Genomic DNA, 23475 nt, shown 5'->3' with positions numbered 1-23475 from the left:
TCTTCACCTAAAGTTTGCGGATACGTAGCTTACATTTTGCTTAATTTAAAAGAATATGTTCAGAGCACATTGTAGATTGTGTAATCCATTTTTAATAGTATTTACTTTTAAAAATCTGAGACATATCAAACTATCATTATTGGAAAAATGTATGAATGAGATTATTTGCAATAACCAAGGTTGAGAAAGCTTTTATCTTCTAGTTATCTTCAGTTAAGCATTTAGGATAAACAATTTTTTTTGCAATACTTTGATGCATCCAACTCACATATTTACTTACATTTCTCAAATGTCAGGCCTTCAAGATTGAATTGCCACCATTCAAATTACTCAAATATGTTCATGTGGAAAATGTGTTCGAAAAATATCGAGAAGCGAAAACAATCTTAAAAGGTTGTCTTATAAGTGTGAGTAATGTAAAAGAATGTTACGCTGAGAAAATGATGTCACTGAGAAAATGTATTGTGCTTCTGATATGAAAAAAGAAAAACCTTTTATAGAGGTAAATTAAGTGTTACGTCAAGGTACCCATGTAAGAGTAATGACATTCTATGTCCGTGCTCTAATGAGAAACATGAAAAAAGTGAGAATAATTACATGTTGCATTATTTGACTGTCTTTAATATTTTTATTTCAATATTAATTTTTATTTGTGTGTTTTCTTTACGATTGTGAGGTCTAGATTTCTATGATGCTATATGTCTATTAGCAATTGTACTATCATTATAGTATTATTTTTATTTGTTGTTACGATTATTTATTATCACCGAAAAAATTACTATTACCAAAACTTATTATTTCTAAAATTATAAGATGAAATTTTATTAGAAGATAAATTTTTCATTACTAGAATTGTTTATTACTACTAAATAATTTAATTTATTAAAAAATATAAGTATAAAATAAATTTATTAATCATTATAAAATTTAAATAATAATTTAAAATTATCAATAACATCATCGATGTAAAAATACATAATTTAATATTATCAATTACTATAATTAATATATTAAATCCCATTAAAATCAACTATGTTATATTTCTTTCGTCCCTTAATAATTTATCAATTTTTTTATTTGGTCCGTCCCATAACAAAATATCAATTTCATTTTTTTAGTAATTGTACTATCTACTTAACATTACGAAATATATTAAACAATTGTCATTACCTTTATATCATACAATACTAATAAAGTTAGTTTAGTCTTTTTATTTTATTTCTCCTACACTATAATATAATATTAATATTTCTAAAACTCCGTATAAAAAGTAAATTAATATATAGATATGAAACGTAGGGAGTATAAATAACCACAAATATCAATTATATTAGAATAGAGTAGTAATTATTTATAAATTTATATTTGGTTTTATAAAATTCATTTTACACATAAATGACCATTTATTTTTTTTATAAATATAAAATATTATTAATTATTATTTATAAATTAATATATAGATAGGAAACATAGGGAGTATAAATAACCACAAATATCAATTATATTAGAATAGAGTAGTAATTATTTATAAATTTATATTTAGTTATATAAAATTCATTTTACACATAAATGATCAATTATTTTTTTTTATAAATATAAAATATTATTAATTATTATTAAATTTTAATATTCGTTGGACTACGAGGGAAAAAAAATAAACAAATGATATATAATATAATTTTGTATTTTTAATATATTTTATTTTTTATATTAAATACTCCCTCGATCCCATTGAAATGTTACTATTTTCTATTTTCTTTCGTCCTAAAACAAGATTAACATTTCCTAATTTAGTAATTTCCTAATTTAGTAATTGTACTACCTACCTAACATAATAAATATTCTTTCAACTTACATTATATTATACAAATGCCATTACTTTTATATTACATCATGCTAATAGTGGTATTTTTTCTTTTTTACTGTAATCTAATATAATACTAATATTAAAAACCTTCCATGAAAAAAAACAAATACTACATTTCTATAGGGGGAGTATAAAAATATCATATAAAAAATAATATTTTTGATAAACCATTAATTTTTGCCCCTATATTAACGGTGTTGAGCAGGAGCGTCAGTCGCCTATATAAATTCAAGAACGCAGTTCCGTCCAAACTTCGTCTTCCCTAACCAGAAAATCTTTCAGCTTGGCTTTGTCTTCCGCCTTTTGCTTGGAAACCTAATCTCGAGTCATCTTTCTCTTGGAGACCAAAGAATTCATGTAAGAATAACGGGCAACAAATCTTCCGTGCGTGCGTGGATTAGATTTCTTGCCCACCAAGTTTAACCAACTACATATCCTCGATCCCGTTAGTTTGTTTTGTGTTTTGCGACAATTCTCTAATTCGTGATCAAATGAAATCCATCCGGGTTGCGAACATGAAGCCCTGCTGCAAGATCTTGTTGCCTTGCAGAAACCCCCCTTTCTCGAGTGCAATTTCTCCCAAATTTTCGTTTTACTCATTCTGCACTGGTAATTCGTATAACTTCCAGTTCAGAAATTCCATTCCTAATCACATTTCTGCACCTCGTCTTTCTTGGTTTACAACCGTTTTCAGCCGATCGGATAAGCCTTCGTATGCCAGGGTCCCAATTGGGGAACAATCTAGGGTTTTCTCGAACTCTAATTTGTGGAGCCATAGATTCCGTTATTTGGTCCCCGGCGCTACAACGGATGCCGAGACATATTCGACGTCAGTAGATTCTCGGGTGAATGACAAGAATTTCGAGAGAATTTATGTGCAAGGAGGGTTCAATGTGAAACCTGCTGCAGTGGATCAAATCGGTCTGGATGAAAATGTAGCAGCAAGGGTGAAGGAAGATAAGATAGGATATGACAAGGATGGAAATAATGCTGAAAATGAGAGGTTGAATGCCTATTCAGCTGAGGGTGTGAATGTTGAAAGAGAAGAGTCAAAGGTCGAAGAGGAGGCGTGGAGGCTGTTGAGGAATGCGGTGGTGACTTATTGCGGGAACCCCGTCGGCACTCTGGCTGCCAATGATCCGAATGACAAGTTGCCCCTGAACTATGATCAAGTGTTTATCAGGGATTTTATCCCATCAGCCTTTGCGTTTTTGTTGAAGGGTGAGGGGGAGATTGTGAGGAATTTTCTGCTGCATACCCTGCAGCTGCAGGTAAATTTGATTTCAATCCTATTGATCTATATCAGTGTTTTCTGCATTATATGTGCTTAACAAATACACTGAATTTTGAGCCGTTAAGCTTTTGTTTCTTCTTGATTAAATTGTTCTATAACAATTCTGTGATAGGCACAGCAACTTGGTTATTGAAGAAGTAAATATTTCAATGAGTTAATTTGATTGAGGATTTTGTTTTTTTTTTACACTGTTGGGCGAATGATAGGGAATAGAGAGATCTTACCATGAGAATTATTGGTCATGTAAAACCAAATATTGTGTGCCCTAAGACCTAAGTACAGTTGCTTTCTTCCAATTCCTAATTATTCTGCAGTAATGATTCAACAGAGGTTAAATATGTAAGGTTACTTATAAACTATCATGTGAAGAATGGTGAGCTAAGGAACTCCTGTTGGCTTGAGCATTCAGCATATCAATCTTTCTGTAGCAAGCCAAGCTTGAGTTGGCTGCTGCAATACTCCTTGGACATTGAGCGCTTGAAGGATACTATTGTATACCTATTACCTGTCTACCTTTAATATATATCATATGCAGTAAATCAACTAAAAGTGACCGTTATGATGCAGCCTAAAATGCTTTTATCTTGGTAAAAAAATCTGAGTTGTACTAGCTTTAGTTTTCTGAGTTGTTAGATGTTTTGTATTATGTCATCATGTCCAAACAACTAAGTAAACAAAGGATTGAACAAACAAGGAAAAAAATCTGAGCATGTCATCAAAAAAAAAAAAAAAAGAATTTGAGCATAACAAATAAGATAGAAGAAAAAAAAAAAAAATCCAAGAATATCTTGATCAAATCCAAGCTAAATAGATTTGATCTGATCTAAAACAATTTATAAATAGGCATAACACAGTAAATAAAGGCTGGCCGAAATTGAGAAACAATGAGAGTAACAGCAGCCCATGCGTTGCTGTTCTTGATCAACGTGGAGTGCAAAATTGTGAAGTTCAGTCATCACACACGTAAATATATTGATGGATAAAGGCTGCATGAGCACTATATGAAGATCATCTTGCAACTCATGAGAGTTGAGTGTTAGGCTAAGATCTCGTGTTGGTTGTCTTTGGGACTAAAGACTAAAAACATAGACTAGTTGGCTGAGGTGTGCGCTCATTTTGATGTATGTTTTACATTACTGATAGTGATTAATTACTATGGACAGAAGTCTCCCTAATGTAGATTAAATAATGATTGAAGGAGGTTACCATATTGTGTGTTATGTGCCTACTTTTTCTCTTATCTTTCAATCTTGAGAACGCATACCAGACTCATCATCAATCAGAGGCCAGTCCTTAAAAATTCTAGCAAGTGTTATTAGAGTGGGTTTCTTGGAAGTATTTTGCTAACATAAGACAGAGACAAATCTAATTGATGATGACAAGAGAAGGGGTTTCAGTTTCAAAACCACTGTTATTGGATAGAAGTAATTACCTCATTGGAAGACTTGTAGAAGATTTTCATAGAATTATTAGATGAGATGCATGGAAATCAATTGAATATTGATGATAGCGTCCTACAATTATTATCAAGGAAGGTAGTGTGGAAATCAAGCCAAAAGATAAGTGGGCAGTTGCCGAAAAAGCTAGTGCACAAGCAAATTCACAAGCAATGAATGCTATATTTTTTGGAGTAGATAACAATTAGTTCAAACTCATATCAAACTGTGAAGTTGCTCATGAACCTTAGATTTTGTTGATAACCCAATGCTAGATATTAAAGATGAATGGGGATGAGAATGTTGGAGAATACCACAGTAGATTGAGAGAACTCGTGAATAAAGCACATATGCTTGAAAGAATCCACTTTAATGAATAATCAATAAAAAAACGTTTTGACCTTCAATAAGAATCTACCCTTTTCACACTCAATATGCTTAGTCCGTTTGTGGAACACAAGGTTCGATGCTATGTGAAGGGGTGCCAGATTATCACACAATAATCGAGTTGGAGTCAAGATTTGGAATGATGGAATCCCAACTCTATCAAGAAACGATGAATCCAAATAATCTTACAAACATTCGCCATTGCTCAATAGTCATATTCAACACTTGATCTAGATACCACATTATGCTTCTTGCTTCTAAAGTTGCCACCCGCAAATACACAAATATTTTTAGGTTGACCTATGATCAACTTTAGAACTTGCCCAATCATCACCAACATAACACTCAATTTGATCGTACTTGTAGTCCTTATATAACAACCCCAGTCCTGGAGTACCCTTCAAATACTCCCAAATTTGTTCTAAAGCCTCCTAATGTTGTACTCTCGGTGCACTCATGAATTGACTCACCACACTAATAGGGTATGCTATGTTTGGTTGGGTTACAATGAGATAATATAGTTTGCCTACTAATCTTCGATATCTTTCAGGCTCTCCAATAGTTGCCCATTCCTTTGTAAAGATTTGGTTTGGTGTCATTGGAGCATAGGATGGTTTAGCTCCGATCTTTCCAATTTCAAATCAAGAATATATTTTTGCTCAGAGGACAAATACCATTCTTCTTCCTAAACACCTCAATTCCTAAGAAATATTGCAGCTCATTGAGATCTTTGGCTTGAAATTGAGAGTGTGAATTCCTTCAAAGACAAAATCTCATTTCATCACTGCCGATGATAATAATGTCATCCACGTATACCACAAGAAGGGTAATGCCAAAATCTATACGGCGGTAATATGGAATGATCTAATCTGCATTTCATCATCCCAAAGTCTCAATTGCGTGACCAAACTTTCCAAACCATGCTCGAGGACTTTGTTTCAAGCCATTTAAGGCCTCAGAGAGAGACTTAGGAATAAATATAAAGTAAAGAGTAGACACAAACAAGCAAGAGCTATGGGACAAACAATCACTAGAAATAACAGAGACAATAGGATAGGGACACTGGCGTTTACCTTTGCGAAGAGCAATAGGAAGATCCTCAGTATCGTCAAGAGGTGCAAATAGAGAATTAATAGACTTAACCAACAAAGCAAGAACTGCAGATGAAGAAGAGATTGGTGCAGAATGCAGCAGAGGGGGTCTAGGACGGCGGCAGTACACGTGAGGAAAGTGAATAATCTTATATAGAAACGGGGGCTGGCAACTAGTATACGGAGCTTGAGGCTAAGACCCAGTATAAACTAACCTGTTATCATCTGAAAGGGAAGTGGGAGCCCTAGATCAATGGAAAATGAGTAGATTCAAAGAAGACTAAGTCCGAAGAGATAAGAGAGCGGTTAAGATCCGGAAAATAACATTCATAACCTTTCTAAACACGGGAGTACCCAAGAAAGATACACTTGAGGGACTTGGGATCGCATTTAGTGATATGTAGCCGAACATCCCGAACGTAGCATAGACACTCAAAGACTCTAGGAGGTATAGGAAACAAAGGCTTTAATAGAAAAAAAGTTTGATAAGGCGTTGTACCCCAAGCTCCCCAAAACTAATGATGACAAATGATTAATCAAGAAATATGTTGTTAAGATAGCATCCGCCCAAAACATTTTAAGAACCTTAATTTGAAACAAAAAGCACAGGCAGTCTTAAGGAGATTCTGGTTCTCGTGTTCAGCTACTCCATTCAGAGAAGGTGTATCAACACACGAAGACCGGTGAAGTATACTATGCTGACATATATATTGATTGAATTGTTTAGAGAAATATTCTTTTGCATTATCAGTACGTGGGCAACAAACTTGAACATTAAACTGATTTTTTCTTTCAGCACAAAAGGCAAAAAAGTGAGGAAAGACTTCAGAACAAGATTTCGTAAAATATATCCATGTCATTTGAGAAAAATCATCCACAAAAGTAACAAAATACCGGAAGTGTGATTTTGACACTATAGGACAAGGACCCCAAACATCTGAGTGTACTAACTCCAACAGACTACTTGATCTTTTATTTGACCAAGGAACAAATGCTAGCCGATGGAGCTTAGCAAATTGGCATGATTCACAATATAAAAGACTTAACATGATGAAATTCAGGGTGTAACTGTTTCAGCAATGGCTGGGAAGGTGACCAAGTCAACAATGAACTTTTAAAGGAATGTGGGTACCAGAACATGCAACACAGGAATCAAACTCAGCAGGTGCAGGGATATCAAGGATATAGAGCCCCTATGGCGCATGTCCACTACCATTGTTCTGAAATAGACTGAAGAATATCATTGTATATTTTTTCTTATATTTTGATCAAAAGGAAGAATGATTTTACAATATATAAAACCCTAATATATTAAAACTATACAAAATACCTAAACTGCCCTCGTACTATTATAAATGCAAAAAATACCCCTATGCATAATATATCTAACACTCCCCCTCAAACTGGAGAATACAAATCGTATGATCCAAGTTTGTCACATAAAAATTTAATTCGAGGACCTTTAAGAGATTTGGTAATATATCTAACACTCACCCTTAAATAGATGTTGCTTTAAGAAATGCATTCTTAATATCAAGCTGATGAAGAGGTCCAATAAAAGACAGAATGGTCTAATGCGCTTCGGATCATGCCAAACTCCTGTATAACACTGCTAAATCAACCAAACCAAGCACGCGGAGATTGTTTCAATCCATAAAGCGAACGGCGTAGTTTTCAAACAAAAGCAAACTCCCCCTGAGCAAAAAATCCAGGTGGTTGCTCCATATAAATTTCCTCCTAAAGTTCGCCATGTAGAAATGCATTCTTAATATCAAGCTGGCGAAGAGGCCAGGAATGCATAGCAGCCAAAGCAAGAAAAAGACGGATCGAAGACATTTTGGCAACAGGTGAGAAGGTTTCAGTATAATCCTCACCAAAGACCTGTGTGAAGCCCTTAGCCACCAAACGGGCCTTGAGACGAGCAACTTGACCATCTGCATCAACCTTAACTGCATAAACCCAACGACAAGCCACAGGAGACTTACTTAAAGGCAAAGGTACCAAGTCCCAAGTACCATTAGCATGCAAAGCAGCCATTTCATCTATTATTGCCTGTCGCCAACCTGGGTGAGAAAGAGCTTCACGAAGGGATTTAGGAAGGGAGATGAAAGATAAGTTTAACACAAAGGTATAGTATGTAGGGGAGAAACGATGAAAACTAAGAAAATTGTAAATGGGATGAAGATTACGAGAAGAACGAGTACCTCGTCGTAACGGGGCAGGATCCGGTAGGATAGGAGCCGTAGGAGAAGAAGACAATGGCAAGTCTTGAGAGCCAGGACACTCGATAGACTGGAGGAACATGAGCGGTAGAACCATCGGAAGGGAGCACTTGTGAGCAAGGACAACGACTATAAACCTGAAGAGGTGGACGCGAAAGAAAAGGAGAAGAGAAAGGAATAGGTAACACGTAGCTGACAGACGGGATCAAAGATGATGGAGAGAAATAAGGTGTGGACTCAAAAAAGGTAACATCAGCTGAAAAGTAATACCTACGAGTATCAGGAGAGAAACACTTATAATCCTTTTGAACTCTAGAATAGCCAAGGAAAACACACTTCAACGCACGTGGAGCTAACTTATCCCGACCCAATGAGTGATCATGCACAAATGCAGTACACCCAAAGACACGAAAGAGTAAATGATATAAAGGATCTTGAGGGAACAATATCTGGTGGGGAATTTTATTCTGGAGAACCGAGGACGGCATGCAGTTGATAAGATAGCAGGGAGTAAGAACAACATCAGCCCAAGATCGGAAAGGAACATGATGATGAACAAGCAAAGTACGAGCAGTCTCAATTAGGTGGCGATTTTTGGGTTCAACCAACCCATTTTGCTGAGGAGTATAAGCACAAGAAGACTGATGTAAAATACCATAAGATGACATAAACTAACTCATAGGAGTAGAGAAGTATTCAGTAGCATTATCCGTCCGAAGTATTTTAAGGGAAACACCAAACTGATTTTGACTTTTAGCATAAAATGTTTCAAAGACAGAAAATAGTTCGGAACGAGCTTTCATCAAATAAAGCCAAGTACATCTTGAGAAATCATCAACAAAGGTAACAAAGTACTGAAACCCAAATACAGAAGTAGTTCGACACGGACCCTATATATCAGAGTGGACTAAAGCAAAAGGCATATCAACCCTATTATTAACCTGCCGGGGAAATGAAACGCGAGTTTGTTTTTCTAGCTGACACGACTCACAGGACAATGAAGATAAACTAGAAAGACTTGGAACAAGCCGATGCAACTTAAAGAGACTCGGATGACCCAGCTGTTGGTGTAGAAGTTGAGGAGAATTGGCAGTGGAACATGCAATTGGGAGTGAATGTGGTGGAGGGTGGTCAAGGTGGTACAATTCATGGATCTAAAGTCCTTTGCCAATCGTCCTCCCCGTTCTGTGGTCCTGAATAGAGAATGAATCAGAGTCAAATGTTATTGAGCAGTGCAAAGTTTTAGTTACTTGACTAACAGAAACAAAATTAAATGGACAATAAGGAACAAAAAGAACGGAGGATAAGGGAACACATGGCAATGGTTGAGCATCACCGACAGCCTTAACAGAAACTCGTGACCTATCAGCTAAAGTAACATCAGGTAATGAGGTAGACTTATGAAATTCGGAAAACAATTTTGGATTACCAGATAGGTGATGAGAAGCACTAGAATCAAGGACCCATGGTCCAAAAGAGGTATCAGTGTGAGCGACAGAGGCAAGATACTCCTCGTAGTTTGAACCAGTTAAAGTGACAGAATTACCCGATAACTGAGGAGTTTCAACCTGCGCAACATCAGCCCGAGGTGGCCGGCCATGCAATTTAAAACATTTATCACGAGTATGGCCCCACCTGTTGCAATAAGTGCAGCGTGGACTAGAGGTCCCACGAGAGCTCCCATGAGGACTAGGATCACCTCGCATATGCGATGAAGGTGAAGCTAGTAGAGCATACTTGTCTCCAGAATCAATAATCGGATGTTCCATAGAGGAGACACGTAATAAGCGAGAATAAACATCATCAAGAGTCGGAACTGTTGAGCTGAAAAGGAGTTGATCACAAACCGGACTCAAATCTAGACCAAGACCAACTAGTGCACACACCATATAGAATATATCACGCTGAGCAAGCTCCTCCGCAGCCGTTTTTCCCTGGAGGTAAAACTGAATTGAGTTCAGCTTTGATGGATGAAAGTTTACCGGGATACTCTAGAATTGTCAATCCGGGTTGACGAAGATTGACCAAATTAGATACCACGCTGTAGAGGCGCTGAATATCATTGGTATATAAAGTCTTCGCATGTTTCCAGAGATCGTAACAGTTTTTAAAATTGGTAAAAATTGGATGAAGGCTTGGATCAATAGATTACCAAAACAAACTGCATAATAAAGCATCAGCCTTAAGCCATGTAGCTTTCTCAGTGTCAGCAATCTGAGCGGACGAAATAACAAGGTGATTTGCCAAACCTTGACCCATATACCACATTTGGACAGCTTTAGACCAAGAGCCATAGTTAGAACCCCCAACCAATCGTTCTGTAACAATAGCCGGGGTTGGAGAAAGAACACCCGTAAAAGAAGCAGACATGGTTGGGCCACATTTGAATTGAAGAGAAATCTAAGCCACAACTTAATGACAATCCAACCTAGGAGGAGAAATAAGAACAGCCTTGACAGACAGCAGACCGAAGGAAAGAAGAGAGGACAGCGCAGCGGGCGGCGCGGCGGGGTTAGGGTGGATGACGGGATCACGGTGGCTCTGATGCCATGTAGAATATCGATGTATATTTTTTATTATATTTTCATCAAAAGGAAGAATGATTTTACAATGTGTAAAACCTTGATATATTAAAACTATACAAAATACCTAAACTACCCTCATACTATTATAAATACAAAAAATACCCCTATGCATAATATATCTAACAAAGACAATGGTCACGGAAGAATGAGACACAACAATTTAAGGCATGAGTTATTTTGCTAATAGAGAGATCAAATTAAATGCAAGGTCAGAAATATGTAACACAGAGCATAATTGATGGTATGGTGTAAGGTTAGCAACCCTAACCCCAGTAACTTGTGTACTAGAACCATCCCTGATGGTAAGAGATGAATGACTAGAAGAAATAGAGGATAAAAGGTTCTGGCTACCTTTCATATAGTGTCAAGGTTCTGGCTACCTTTCATATAGTGTCATTGATCCACTTAGAAGCAAGAAACAAGACTTACCTAACTCAGTTGTGCTAATTGACTTAGATGAATTCACCAAACTGTCCTGGGACACAATAAGCCAGGCATACTCATTTGCAAGTATAGTAACCATTTGAGACTTATTGTTGGCACGTAGTTACATTTTCTATATGAACTCTTTGATTCCGATTCTTCAACTTCTTGCAAAACCTCTTAGCAGACAATACCCCCACCAATAAAAGTGCCATGAGTAACAAATTAGTTGCCTCTAGGTTGACGTGATGAAGTGCCGTCACATGGCTAACCAGTGCATGTACAAGAGTAGAAGGAGTGGTCCCAATATCCATACGGCTCAAGCGCTGGAATACCGTAGATAATTGGGGAACATCAGAAGTGGTAAGTAATTGAGACCTCACATTATCAAAGCGAGAATGTAGGCCTGCCAAGAAATTCATCATTGCCATCTTTTGTTGTTGTTGAATGCACACACCAGGACTAACGGAATCAACATATTTAGCTCCTTGTGAGTTCTTTTGAAACTAATGAAATATGTTTGAAGAGACTAATCTTGCTATTCGGCTCGATAAACGCTCTGACAAACATCATAGATACGAGAAACATTCCCTTCCCCTGAGTATAAAAAGCCTAGGTATTCTAACAACTCCTTGACAGGGTCACAGTTTTTGCATCGGCCTCAATTGAGTTTTTAATTTGGAGGAATAATCTAGAATCATCTCGCATTCATGGGTCTGCAGCTAAGGGTGGGTCCTTGTCTAGATGATTAGCTATACTACTACTTCGAAGATACACCATGATAGTCTTAGACCAATCAAGATCGTTTGATCCATTCAACTTGTATTCTGTGATCTTAGGAATAAGTGGTACACCATCAAGGACAATCTTTTCGGTTCCTAATCCGACTTCCTCTCGCCAATTATGGAAACACCAAAATTGCACCAGAATAATCTCGTATCCATCCAGATGGTTCTACTGTACCTATTACATGCCAGAAACTCTGACTGGGAACAAATCTTTCTCCATACTGCATCACTCCATGCGTGATCAGGGGCAGCAGTCAGATGGACGGGCGGCTGACGGCGACTCCGGCGAGGATGGTGGCTCTGGCGATAGGCGGCTCCAGTGAAGTGACGGCCTCCAAACATCTTATCTCAAAACCCGCTCTGATGCCATGTATGATCGAATCATTTGATTATATTCTCACTAAAACTGAGTAATTAAGATTTACAATTAGTCTTACAAATATGTATAAATACATTGCGCTAGACCTATAATATACAGTAAGATACAATTAACTATATATATATTTAACAATATATAACACTACAAATGCATCGTACTCAACATTGATCAGAGGCTGATCCTTAAAAACTCTGACGTAGTAGGATGCTCAAACTAGTGTATCATAACTCACAAGTCGTTTCAAACTCAAATAACTTTTCTTGGCCTGCTTGTGAAATATGTGGTGCTTGGATTGCAAGAAGAGGCTGATAGGAAAGTACATAACTAATCTAACTTCAATGTGTGTTGTGCATGTGACACAATACTCAAATAATTACTCTGCTCTTTTCTAGCCATTCAAAAATAATATGTATATATATATAAGGAAGTGCAGCAGTTTTCTGATTTATATGCTGACGGGAGGGGATCGTCGACCCCCTTGCTTCCCAGCCCCCGACGCCCCCTCTAATACAACTGTGTATATATACACAGTGTGTATGTATATGTGATATATAAATATATGAAATATATGTATATATATGTCACATATACATACAAATAGTATATATACGTATCACTTTTGGTGAGAGGTGTGAAGGGAGCACAGTATATGGGGGGCTGAGGATCCCATCCCATATGTTGACATAGTATTTCACTGTGACAATGGCCATGTTAATGGGTAGATGGCATCTTTTGCCCATGATTATAATGCTTCTGCCATTTAATGTGTTTTGTTTATTCTTTTCAATTCCTAGAGCTGGGAGAAAACCGTGGATTGCTACAGTCCAGGACAGGGATTGATGCCAGCTAGCTTCAAAGTTAGAACGGTGGCTCTAGATGATAATAAATCTGAAGAAGTTCTTGATCCGGATTTTGGGGAATCAGCTATCGGCCGTGTAGCACCTGTGGACTCAGGTATTGGTGATTCCTTTTCTGTCGGAGACTTAGTCAAAAATTAGTTCACTAATCTTCTGGGGTATTATCTGTTTAGGACTCTGGTGGATCATCTTACTAAGAGCTTACGGGAAGCTCACAGGTGACTATGCATTACAGGAAAGAGTTGACGTCCAAACAGGAATTAAACTTATTCTAAACCTCTGCTTGTCGGATGGTTTCGACATGTTTCCCACTCTACTCGTAACTGATGGGTCCTGCATGATTGATCGACGGATGGGCATTCATGGCCATCCCCTGGAAATTCAGGTAATTCGTGGCTTAAGTGTTGTTATATCTTGTCTGTTTTGAAAATGATTTGTTTCAACAATAGAAAATAAATGGATTCAATTTAAAATTAGGCCTTGTTTTACTCGGCCCTTCGATGCTCGCGCGAGATGCTTGCAGTAGTTGATGGCTCCAAGAATCTGATCCAAGCCATAAATAATAGGCTCAGTGCATTATCGTTTCACATCAGAGAATACTACTGGGTCGATCTGAAGAAGATCAATGAAATTTACCGGTACAAGACAGAGGAGTATTCCACTGAAGCCACAAACAAGTTTAATATATACCCCGAACAAATTCCTGATTGGCTGATGCATTGGATTCCCGAGGAAGGTGGTTATCTCATCGGAAATCTGCAGCCGGCTCATATGGATTTCAGGTTCTTCATGCTCGGAAATCTCTGGTCTATTGTGTCGTCTCTTGGCACACCCAAACAGAATGAGGCTATACTAGCTCTAATCGAAGCTAAATGGAGTGACCTAATCGCTCAGATGCCACTTAAAATATGTTTCCCAGCTTTGGAGGCAGAGGAGTGGCGGATAATCACTGGATCGGATCCAAAGAACACGTGAGTTCTAACAGCAGCCCGTGACACTTTCTGTTCGAAAAAAACAAATAATTGACTGTCATTTTAATTTTTATACATATCTTGACTTTTGCAGACCTTGGTCATATCATAATGGTGGATCTTGGCCGACGCTTTTGTGGCAGGTAAGAATTCCTTATCAATAACTGCTGTGTCTGTTTTTTTCTCAGTTTGGTGATTCATGGTTCGACTCTCGTTTAGTTCACGCTGGCGTGCATGAAGATGGGTCGAATTGATCTTGCAAAGAAGGCAATAGATTTAGCCGAAAAGAGACTTCCTGCAGATCGGTGGCCAGAATATTACGACACGCGAAGTGGTAAGTTCATAGGTAAGCAAGCTCGACTATACCAAACTTGGTCTATTGCTGGATTGTTAACATCGAAGATGCTTCTGAAGCATCCAGAAATGGCTTCTGCCCTTTACTGGCAAGAAGACTACGATCTTCTTGATATTTGCATCTGCGCTATGAGTAATTCCTCCCGTAAAAAATGCTCCCGCTGGCTTGCTAAGTCTCAGATTCTTGTCTGATGATAGATGATGATTTATGGGAAAGAAATTCGACGTATGAAATACCCATTTTTATTTTTTTTGTACAGATAACAAAATTTAGGTGTGTTGAGCTGAGGCTCGATCGACTTATAGTTGAATGTTGTCACGTATTTGTTAAGTTTATAGGTAGTCGACCTCGGGAGCCATCGGTTTTATGGATGAGCTTCGAGTCGAGATGTAATTGAGCCTCGGTCTCGTCTCTTATGTATGTATGCAAAAATAAGCAGATTTGAATGGTATAATATATATGTAAAAGAAAGTGACAGTGTTTTGACAAATATGTTGTTAAAATTCTTACATTTCGTCCTGGGGCATATCTTGTGTGTTTTGGTAGTTTTGATAAGAGAGTTTGGAGAGTTTTGAAATTTTAAAAATAGTAAAATACTCTCTCCGTTTCAGATACCATGTCCACGTTGTCGTTTCTGTCTGTCCTACATACCATGTCATTTTTCTTTTTTTAAAAATGATTATACACTTTAATCTCATTTTAATTTTTTTTATTTTTTTTTTAATTTTAATTAAACTAATTAGTTATCTTAATCTTAATTTATAATTATTTATATTATAGGATAATTATTTTCACTAATACATTCTTAATTATCTACTAATTACATCCATTCTAAAATACCGTGTCTACAGTGTAGCTGATACGGTATCTGGGACGGAAGGAGTATTATATTTGATGTTCTGATTTTGTGTGTTTGAAGGACTGCAAATCTGTCGTTGCCAAAATCACACCTCAATGAATATGAATGAAGCCTGAGCATACAAATAATCTGATTAGTTGCCAATAGTGCTTTCGGTTCAATTTTATAGAAGTGAGCATTTGAATTTTCGTATCAAATTTTGTCAAATTCAAACAATTCGAAAATTCAAATTTTTTGGAAAAAGAAAATCAATCTGGATCGAATCAAATTGTCCAAGCTTCGGAATCCGAAATCTGAATTATAAAATTCGAACCATACTAAAAAAATTCAAAGTTAAATTCAAAATCCGAATCATAAAATTCGAATCAAATCGAAAAATTCGAAATTGCATAATATATTTAGAAATCTAAATGTTGTTTCTTTTTCTACTTGTTATTAAAATGTTATACTAATACAAAGTTATCAAATATATATTAAATAAAGATTCAATTTTAAAAGATTCAATTTTGAATTTTAAATTGGTTCAAATTTTTATTATGTCCATATGAATAGTTTAAAAAATTCAATTTCTTTTTTTAAAAAAAGTCTGAACTAATTCAAAAAATTCGAATTAGTTGAATTTCGGATACATTATTGTTCATCTGTATTTGATTCTATCCAAATTGTACAACAATATTTTGTACATATTTAGAACATGTACATTGGCTTATATATCGAGGTGCTCCACGCTTTTTTCATCAAGACCAACAAAATAATAATAATAATAATAATAATAATAATAATAATAATTAAAATGACACAAATACCTAATTTTAAAGGCAACAAAGTAATGACAATTTGGCTTTTGCCTGGTGGAGCCATGGCATCTCCAAGCCAAGAGAGAAAGTGGCATTTTTCATAAGCCATTATGTTTTTTTTTTTTTATTGCAAATGCTTGAGTAAGATAAATAATGGAAGCATTGTTTACAATAATAAACCATTGTACATTCTTGTGAAGTGTGTTAAAAGGATAATGCCTGTACGGATACTGATGTCCACTATTTCAGTAATTTGGGCTACCAGTCGAACATTAGAAAACTAGGAGAAAACACACAATATTTAATAGCTTAAATTATATAACTCTATTGCATTTTAGTAAAACTGTATAAAATACCATGTGTTTTATTTATGGCGTGAAAAATTTGCATGAAACACCCTCTTAATTCAAAATTAATATTCGGTTCTAAATAAATTCTTAAATTACATAAATTTTATACAAATAAAAAACGTAAAATATTTTAAATAATTTTGTTGAATAAAATAAATAAATAAATAATTGATCAATCATTTATTTGTACAGTTTTTTTAAAAATCAAATAACAATTTGTTTTAAAAAATTGTAAAATAAATGACTAATCAATTATTTATTTATTTATTTTGTGCAAAAAAAAAAAAAAAAATTATGTTTTTTATTTGTATAAAATTTGCATAATTTAACTCTTTATTTAGAATCAAATATCACTCTTGAACAAAGAAGGTGTTTCGACAAAGACGTTTCACGTAATAAATAGAACACCGAGTGTTTTGTAAATTTCTACTAAAACCATAAGGGAGTATTATATAATTTATCCTATTTAATATCCAGCACATATTAAGGTCAGTAGAAATTAGGAAATATTTAAAAAGATTCAACAGCAATTCAAATGAAAGTTGTTGAAGCTACAAAATACTAAAATAGTATCATCCTAGTCAGACAATTGAGCTGTCTTTGTGAATATTAAAAAGATCAACAATCCAATCTTCCTTAACATTGTGCACTTAGATAGATAATACAAGAAAGAGTTCTAACAAATTCAAGACCTTAGGCTTAAAGTTAGTAACAAGCAAATGGATGGATCACAATTTTGCTATGCTGACCTGAAGAGATCAGATTTTCAAGGGCGGTTACAGTTACGGTTACCGCTTGGAGGGTCTCACATCATCTTCTCCACCGTCGTCATCTGAATCATCTTTGCCCGATCGCTTCCTCTTTGATGATGGAGCCTCATCTTCATCACCATTGTCATTGTCATCGTCATCTTCCTCTCCCTCATCAATTTCTTCCTCGCCATTCTCTTGCGGTTCGAAGTCACTGGCATCTTCCTCGTCCTCGGCAGCAGCAACTGGTCTGACAAGATATTCTGTGCCTAGATCCTATTGAATTACCATACAAAGATAAATATCATAGATGAAATAGTTCAAACTATCGATGAATCAACTGATCAAATTAAAATAAAGCACGCTGGATTTTCGCTGATTTACTTGACCACAAGAAATTACTGTTATCTTGGTTCAATGTGTAATCTATGCAAACACATATAAACCAAAAGATGTTACGAAAAAGTTCTACTCATTTGAAGTTAGGCTAGAAAGGCGAACAGACTCAAATTCTATGATTTGTAAAAATGAAGTGTATATCCAAAATAAAAACAAAGTATTAACTACTTAAGCAATATAGCATCAAATATTATTGCAAATAAAACTACACCAATAGTATGAATATTTAGCACCAGTGTAGATCTGAAACCCGATAAAATTTAAATAGCATAACAGAAAAAGAAAAGAAAATTGCAGTACCTCTTCCTCCTCCCCATCCTCTTCATCATCGTCATCATCATCTTCATCATCATCGTCGTCATCATCATCACCATTGTCATCATCATCGCCGTTGTCATCATTGTCATCATCACCTTCATCATCTTCATCCTCATCACTATCAGCAGACCTAAGTGGTGCCCTAGCACCACTGCTATTCAACACTTCCTCCACCTCCTCGTCCTCCTCATCTTCCTCATCCTCTTGATCATCTTCGTCTTCATCACCATTATCATTACCATCAATTTCCTGCTCAAATACTCCCTCCTCTGCTGCCATCACCATCAGTTTCTGCTAAATCAGGAGTTTAAGTACATTAACTCAATTTTAAATAACAAAAGTACAAGGGTTAGTCATTATTTTCAAGCTAATCTCAAGGTTGTTACAGAGAGGTTTTAGGCATGGCCCCCGACATACAGCGACCTATCTATTGTAAATTCCTAATATTTAATTATACAATATATAATTATAACATCAAAACACTAAATTTATTAAATTTCAAATAAAATATCAAAATACTATTATAGGAAAAATAATGTCAAATATGAGATTCACTACAAGCAAATAGTTCGTGAGAGTCAAGTCCCCCGAAGCCGCATTTACTTGTGAAAACAAGAATGAAATATCTTGAAAGATCATTCCTAACATTTCTACCAATGAAATTCACTCTGAATGAAAACAAAAATGAAAATTGAAATGCTATTAAAAGTTAAAAATGACAACAAGAAGCTTTTCTAACAGCAGGTTGAAACCAAGTACCCAGTGTTCCATGGATCAGATCAAAAGTTGATTTCCTCTATCACAGACCATACCAGAAAAATCTAAATATTAAAAGATGCAGACTAAGTATAATAAGCCCAAATGCATCCCAAATGCATCGACAACAAGAATTAGTTATTGAATCTATCACTACTTGAAGTATGTTTGCTCAGCTAATCACAGTCCAAATTTCAAGCAACCAAACAACATAGAATGACTTTGTCTCATATATTTAGAATAACATATAATCATTTGACCCCTCACAACAGCAACAGCAGTTCATTAAATCAACTTAAATCAATTCCAATAAAATGGACATGGAAATATCAGCTTAATGTTCACAGACAGAATAAATGCATCGATTGAATTAAAATAAACTCGTATACAACCATAGATAATAGTATATTGCACGCAAACATTCAAGTAGCATCTCAATGGCCCCCAAACAGAAATAACAAGACATCTCCACAATCAATCTCACGTTCCAAACAAGAAGAAATACAGATCACATCTCGATAGAGAAATCCACGTTCAACAAACAGTGGGAAGGAAATAGAGCTACCTTTATCTCAATGGCGGCAGGTGATTGAACTGGATCGGCAGGGAAGTGCTGCGGCTGCTGCGGAAATCCAATGAAAATACCCTCGCGCCGCTTCTTCAACAGATAGGCCTCGCGCTTGTTCTTCCTGATCTCAACCAAATTGTCCTCCCTCCGCCGCCGCGCCTCCTCCCCATCGACGCCTATCTTGTAGCCCTTCTTCCTGGCCTCCGTCCTGCTAACCAGACGCAGTGACATCTCTGCCTGCCTGAATCCCTACTTCTCCTCCTCGACCGCTCGACGAATTGCCGGAGAGAGACGCGAGAGAGAGGGAGTTGAAAAGTGAAACGCGAAATAGGATGGAAAATTTTGGGGTTTCGGGAAGGCGTCACATTACAATAGTGAAGTGGTCCGACCCGACCCGACCCGACCCGGCCCAATACACACCCTCCTGAACCTCTTTTTTATTATTTATTTATTTTTTATTAGTTGGATCAATTTTAAGACCAATGTTGAAATTTCGGATCGTGTCATCGTGTGTCCATGCTGGTCTTATTATTTTAAATTATTTTAGTCTCTCTTTAGTGAAGAGTGTGCTTTTTTTAGGCGGATTCGAGAAAATTTGAGTTTGGTTTTTATTTGAATTTTGAGGTAGATTTGAATTTATAGGTTTATTTTGTGTCTAGATTTAGGTTGGATTTGGAGACTTTTAAAATATATTGATTAGTGGTAATTAATATAATAAGATAAATGTGCATTAATTTGTATAATTTGATTATAAATTTATATTATATCTAAGTATATATTTCTAAATTTTTATTTATTTGTATTATAAAAATTTTATTATCTACAAAATAATATATATATATTGTATATATTTTATTAAATTATATTTTTTATAATTCTTTTTGTATTTATAATTCTTTTTACATTGTTATTCTTTTGTTATTTGATTATAACTTTTTTTTTTTTTGTACAATTTTTATAATTTTGCATAAAAGTATACTCATTTTATTTATGTTATCGCAAAAAATTTGCATAGCTGCCCACTCAACTTGGACTTGTTAAAATCGATATTAAATTGGATTTTTGATCCACTTAAGAAAATGTTGGGCTTGTCTCGCAAATCTACAATGAAAATGTAATGAATTCATAATCGAAAATATTGTGGAATTGAAAATTTAAATTAAAGTAGATAAAAAAAATAAAAATACACTAAAATGGATGATAATAAATTAAATAATAATTTAGGAATTAAAACCAATATCAATGTAGCAATAAGAACAAAAACAAAATATGAAGGAAAAAAAAAATTGTTTTTTTACGAAATTGGATCTAGACTTATGTTTTTTTTTTTTTTTGGCTGATGTCTCCTCTCTTTTTATCTTTCTTTTTTGTTTTCTCTCTTTACCAATTTTCATTTTCTTCATCGTTGTCCTCTTTCTTCAACGTAGTTCATGTCGATGTCAATTTCTCCAACATTCTAGTTCATCTTTTATTTTCTCCACCATTTAATATAATCGACTTCCTATACATGGTGATCAACTTTCAATTTGAATATATTTGAAACGGCAAGTCACTTTTAATGTCAAATTCCTGTCAAATTGCCAAGTGTCATCACACACCATCACCAATTATATTTAAATGCCAAGGCAGACACAACGATGACCAACGATAAGTGAGGGTAAAAGGCAACAAAGGCGTATTGTATGTGACACATGTAGGAGAGAAAAAATACCCCGGCCGGCCTTGAGAACAGGTCTAAGAAACAATGAGTTTTAGGGCTAGGTTTCTATTTTAGAACTGGATTTCTTGGCCCGCTATTTGGGTAGACTAGTTGTTTGGCGTTTATTTGGCAGGATGGCGTGGCCTTGGCGATGCCTAGACGCCAAGCCTCGCAAAATGGCGAGACGAACTATTATGGCGGTACCAATACACCGCCAGGACGTCTAAGCGATGATGTAACAACACTGCCTACGATGCTCATTGAAATTTTATGCTAACATGGTCAAATTACTTTAACTACAAGCAAATTCATATATCTCTACATTCATTGATCATGAATAGTTAGAGAAAATAAATAAACAAACAAATATACCATACACAAAGATAGGCAAAAGCTACTGGAACTATACACAAGTATTTTTTTACTTGAGATAAATATTATACTTAAGGTAGAATTGACCTAAGACATAAAAGATTTTACATAATAAAACAAAAAATTTAATAGCAACTCTTAAGTTAACACATAATCATATCTTTACTGATTCATTATGTTTGGTTTGATACTTATTTCACACAAAAATTATTTGTTTCATGTTAGTAGCCACTAAACCAAATAAATTCAATTTTATAGAAATACAAAAAGTAACCAAGGATTACATTAACTTTTACACAACGAGGAAAGGAACAGACACGGAACAGGGGGAGGTAAAGGCACAGACACCATCTGAATGGAAGAAAACGATTGAGGTTTAGAGATTTGTTGTCATGATGTGGCTCAAGCACAAAACCTCGCCGCAGTCGCCTACTTCATCCACCATTTGCAATTTGAAAGCATTGCCCGCCATTGGTGTCAGGGTACGGATGTAAAAACCCTAGAAGATGATTGGGGATTTAGATAAAAGAGAAATTGAGAGGGTAAAATGCGCTGAAACTAGAAATCTTTAGAACATCTAAAGTCATGTTATTTGTTGTGACAAATATAATAAAGACAATCAAGAACAGAAAGAATCGGAAAACAGAATAACAAGGTTCACCAACAGGGACGTTGGCTACGTTTACGGTAGAAGAAAAATTATCTTATTAGGGTTTTAGAATGTGGCACGTATAGCGAGACGTACGGCTCAGTGAAGTGGAAAATAAACGTAAAACATACCAAATTCAAGACATCCCAACAAATAACTAGTATTAGAGTGGCCTTGACGGTGGTGTCGATCAAAGCAAACGAGAGCACAACTGACGATACCTCACGGGTGAGCATGTCCAAATGAGGGGTGAACATTTTGCAAAGAGTGCTCCTTGGGAGAAGGAGTATGCTCGATGGTATCGTAGCGCCAAAGTGGAATAGTTTTGTTGGTGGAGAGAAACCATGTTAAGGGTGATCTTCAGGCTAAAAGCGCAAGCCACAATAGGTTGTGTTCCAAATGATGTGTGAAGATGAGCGGCATAATGGGGTATATGTGGTCGGTTGTGAGAAACCTCACTTAGATAATATTTTTATTTTTAACATATATGTATTTGTTAATATATATTTATAAAAATATTTATTTAATATATTTAATCTATTAAATCAAGTCGGGCTAGGCACGGCCCGACTTAGTGCGCTCAGGCACGGCCTAATTTATTGGCATGTTGGGTTAAACAGGGTCTAAAAATTTTTGAGCCCATATTTTTAGGCTCAAGTACGATTTTTTTGTATTGGGTTCATATCGAATTTTTGGGTTGTGTTTATTTTCGTTAGCTCTAGTTTCGGTGCAAGTATGTTTTCACATATATCGTCTATATTACATGATATTCTAGGTTTATAGCATGGCCCTAGAGCAACAGGACTTAGGCGCAGGGCATGTTAGTTGTTGGACACATTACATGCTGTATCAGAACTTTGGTTCCACTTGGGTTGTTAGATAGTGCAATATTTGATTTTGGATTCTTTTGACTGCTATGGAAGCAAAATTCAAAATTAAAACATTTAATAACAAGAATGATTTTGAATTATGGCGCATTGACATGCGTGTTTTATTGGTTTGAGGGATGACATATCGTATTGTACTAAAAATATTGATCTATACCGCATATCGGACCGAATATTTCAGGATGACAAAAATATATTTCGGTATACCAAAATTTTTTATATATATTGTTTACACCGAAATTTTTGGTACATTTCAGTATACCAAAAATTTTGGTACGATATCACTATATACCAGATTTACCAAAAATAAAATTTTGAATTACAATAATATTAAAATAAAATTAACCAACACATGGGCAAATGACTAATGAACCACAACCTTTATGCAATTCAATTTATCAATCACTAATATATAAT

At 35.5% G+C, this 23475-nt stretch overlaps 2 protein-coding genes across 2 annotated transcripts; one reads left to right on the top strand and one right to left on the bottom strand.

Annotated features, from left to right (window-relative positions):
* Positions 1-2099: 2099 nt before the first annotated feature.
* Positions 2100-15174, top strand: LOC127260856 (alkaline/neutral invertase A, mitochondrial-like). Its single transcript, XM_051288840.1, has 6 exons — positions 2100-3138; positions 13267-13426; positions 13503-13714; positions 13807-14300; positions 14395-14443; positions 14520-15174. The coding sequence occupies exons 1-6, from the start codon at positions 2359-2361 to the stop codon at positions 14844-14846; spliced, it is 2022 nt and encodes a 673-aa protein (XP_051144797.1). The 5' UTR covers positions 2100-2358; the 3' UTR covers positions 14847-15174.
* Positions 15175-17150: 1976 nt separating this feature from the next.
* Positions 17151-19782, bottom strand: LOC127261357 (uncharacterized). The gene is made up of 3 exons (XM_051289679.1): positions 19449-19782; positions 18110-18418; positions 17151-17686 (listed from the first exon to the last, which is right to left on the bottom strand). The coding sequence occupies exons 1-3, from the start codon at positions 19680-19682 to the stop codon at positions 17450-17452; spliced, it is 780 nt and encodes a 259-aa protein (XP_051145636.1). The 5' UTR covers positions 19683-19782; the 3' UTR covers positions 17151-17449.
* Positions 19783-23475: the final 3693 nt, after the last annotated feature.

The sequence above is a fragment of the Andrographis paniculata genome, unplaced genomic scaffold (assembly GCF_009805555.1).
Source record: "Andrographis paniculata isolate CXL003 unplaced genomic scaffold, ASM980555v1 Contig62END, whole genome shotgun sequence".
NCBI classification, from domain to species: Eukaryota; Viridiplantae; Streptophyta; class Magnoliopsida; order Lamiales; family Acanthaceae; genus Andrographis; species Andrographis paniculata.
Note: the sequence above shows the minus strand (reverse complement) of the source record. Positions and strands in the feature narration are given on the sequence as shown.

Excerpts from the sequence above, each read along its gene's own strand:
- LOC127261357 (XM_051289679.1), bottom strand. The coding sequence starts at position 19,682 with ATGTCACTGCGTCTGGTTAGCAGGACGGAGGCCAGGAAGAAGGGCTAC. Across the intron at positions 18,419-19,448 it reads CTGCCGCCATTGAGATAAAG|AAACTGATGGTGATGGCAGC; the intron begins GTAGCTCTATTT and ends CTGATTTAGCAG. Across the intron at positions 17,687-18,109 it reads AGGATGGGGAGGAGGAAGAG|GATCTAGGCACAGAATATCT; the intron begins GTACTGCAATTT and ends GTAATTCAATAG.
- LOC127260856 (XM_051288840.1), top strand. The coding sequence starts at position 2,359 with ATGAAATCCATCCGGGTTGCGAACATGAAGCCCTGCTGCAAGATCTTG. Across the intron at positions 13,715-13,806 it reads GCCATCCCCTGGAAATTCAG|GCCTTGTTTTACTCGGCCCT; the intron begins GTAATTCGTGGC and ends ATTTAAAATTAG. Across the intron at positions 14,301-14,394 it reads GGATCGGATCCAAAGAACAC|ACCTTGGTCATATCATAATG; the intron begins GTGAGTTCTAAC and ends TGACTTTTGCAG.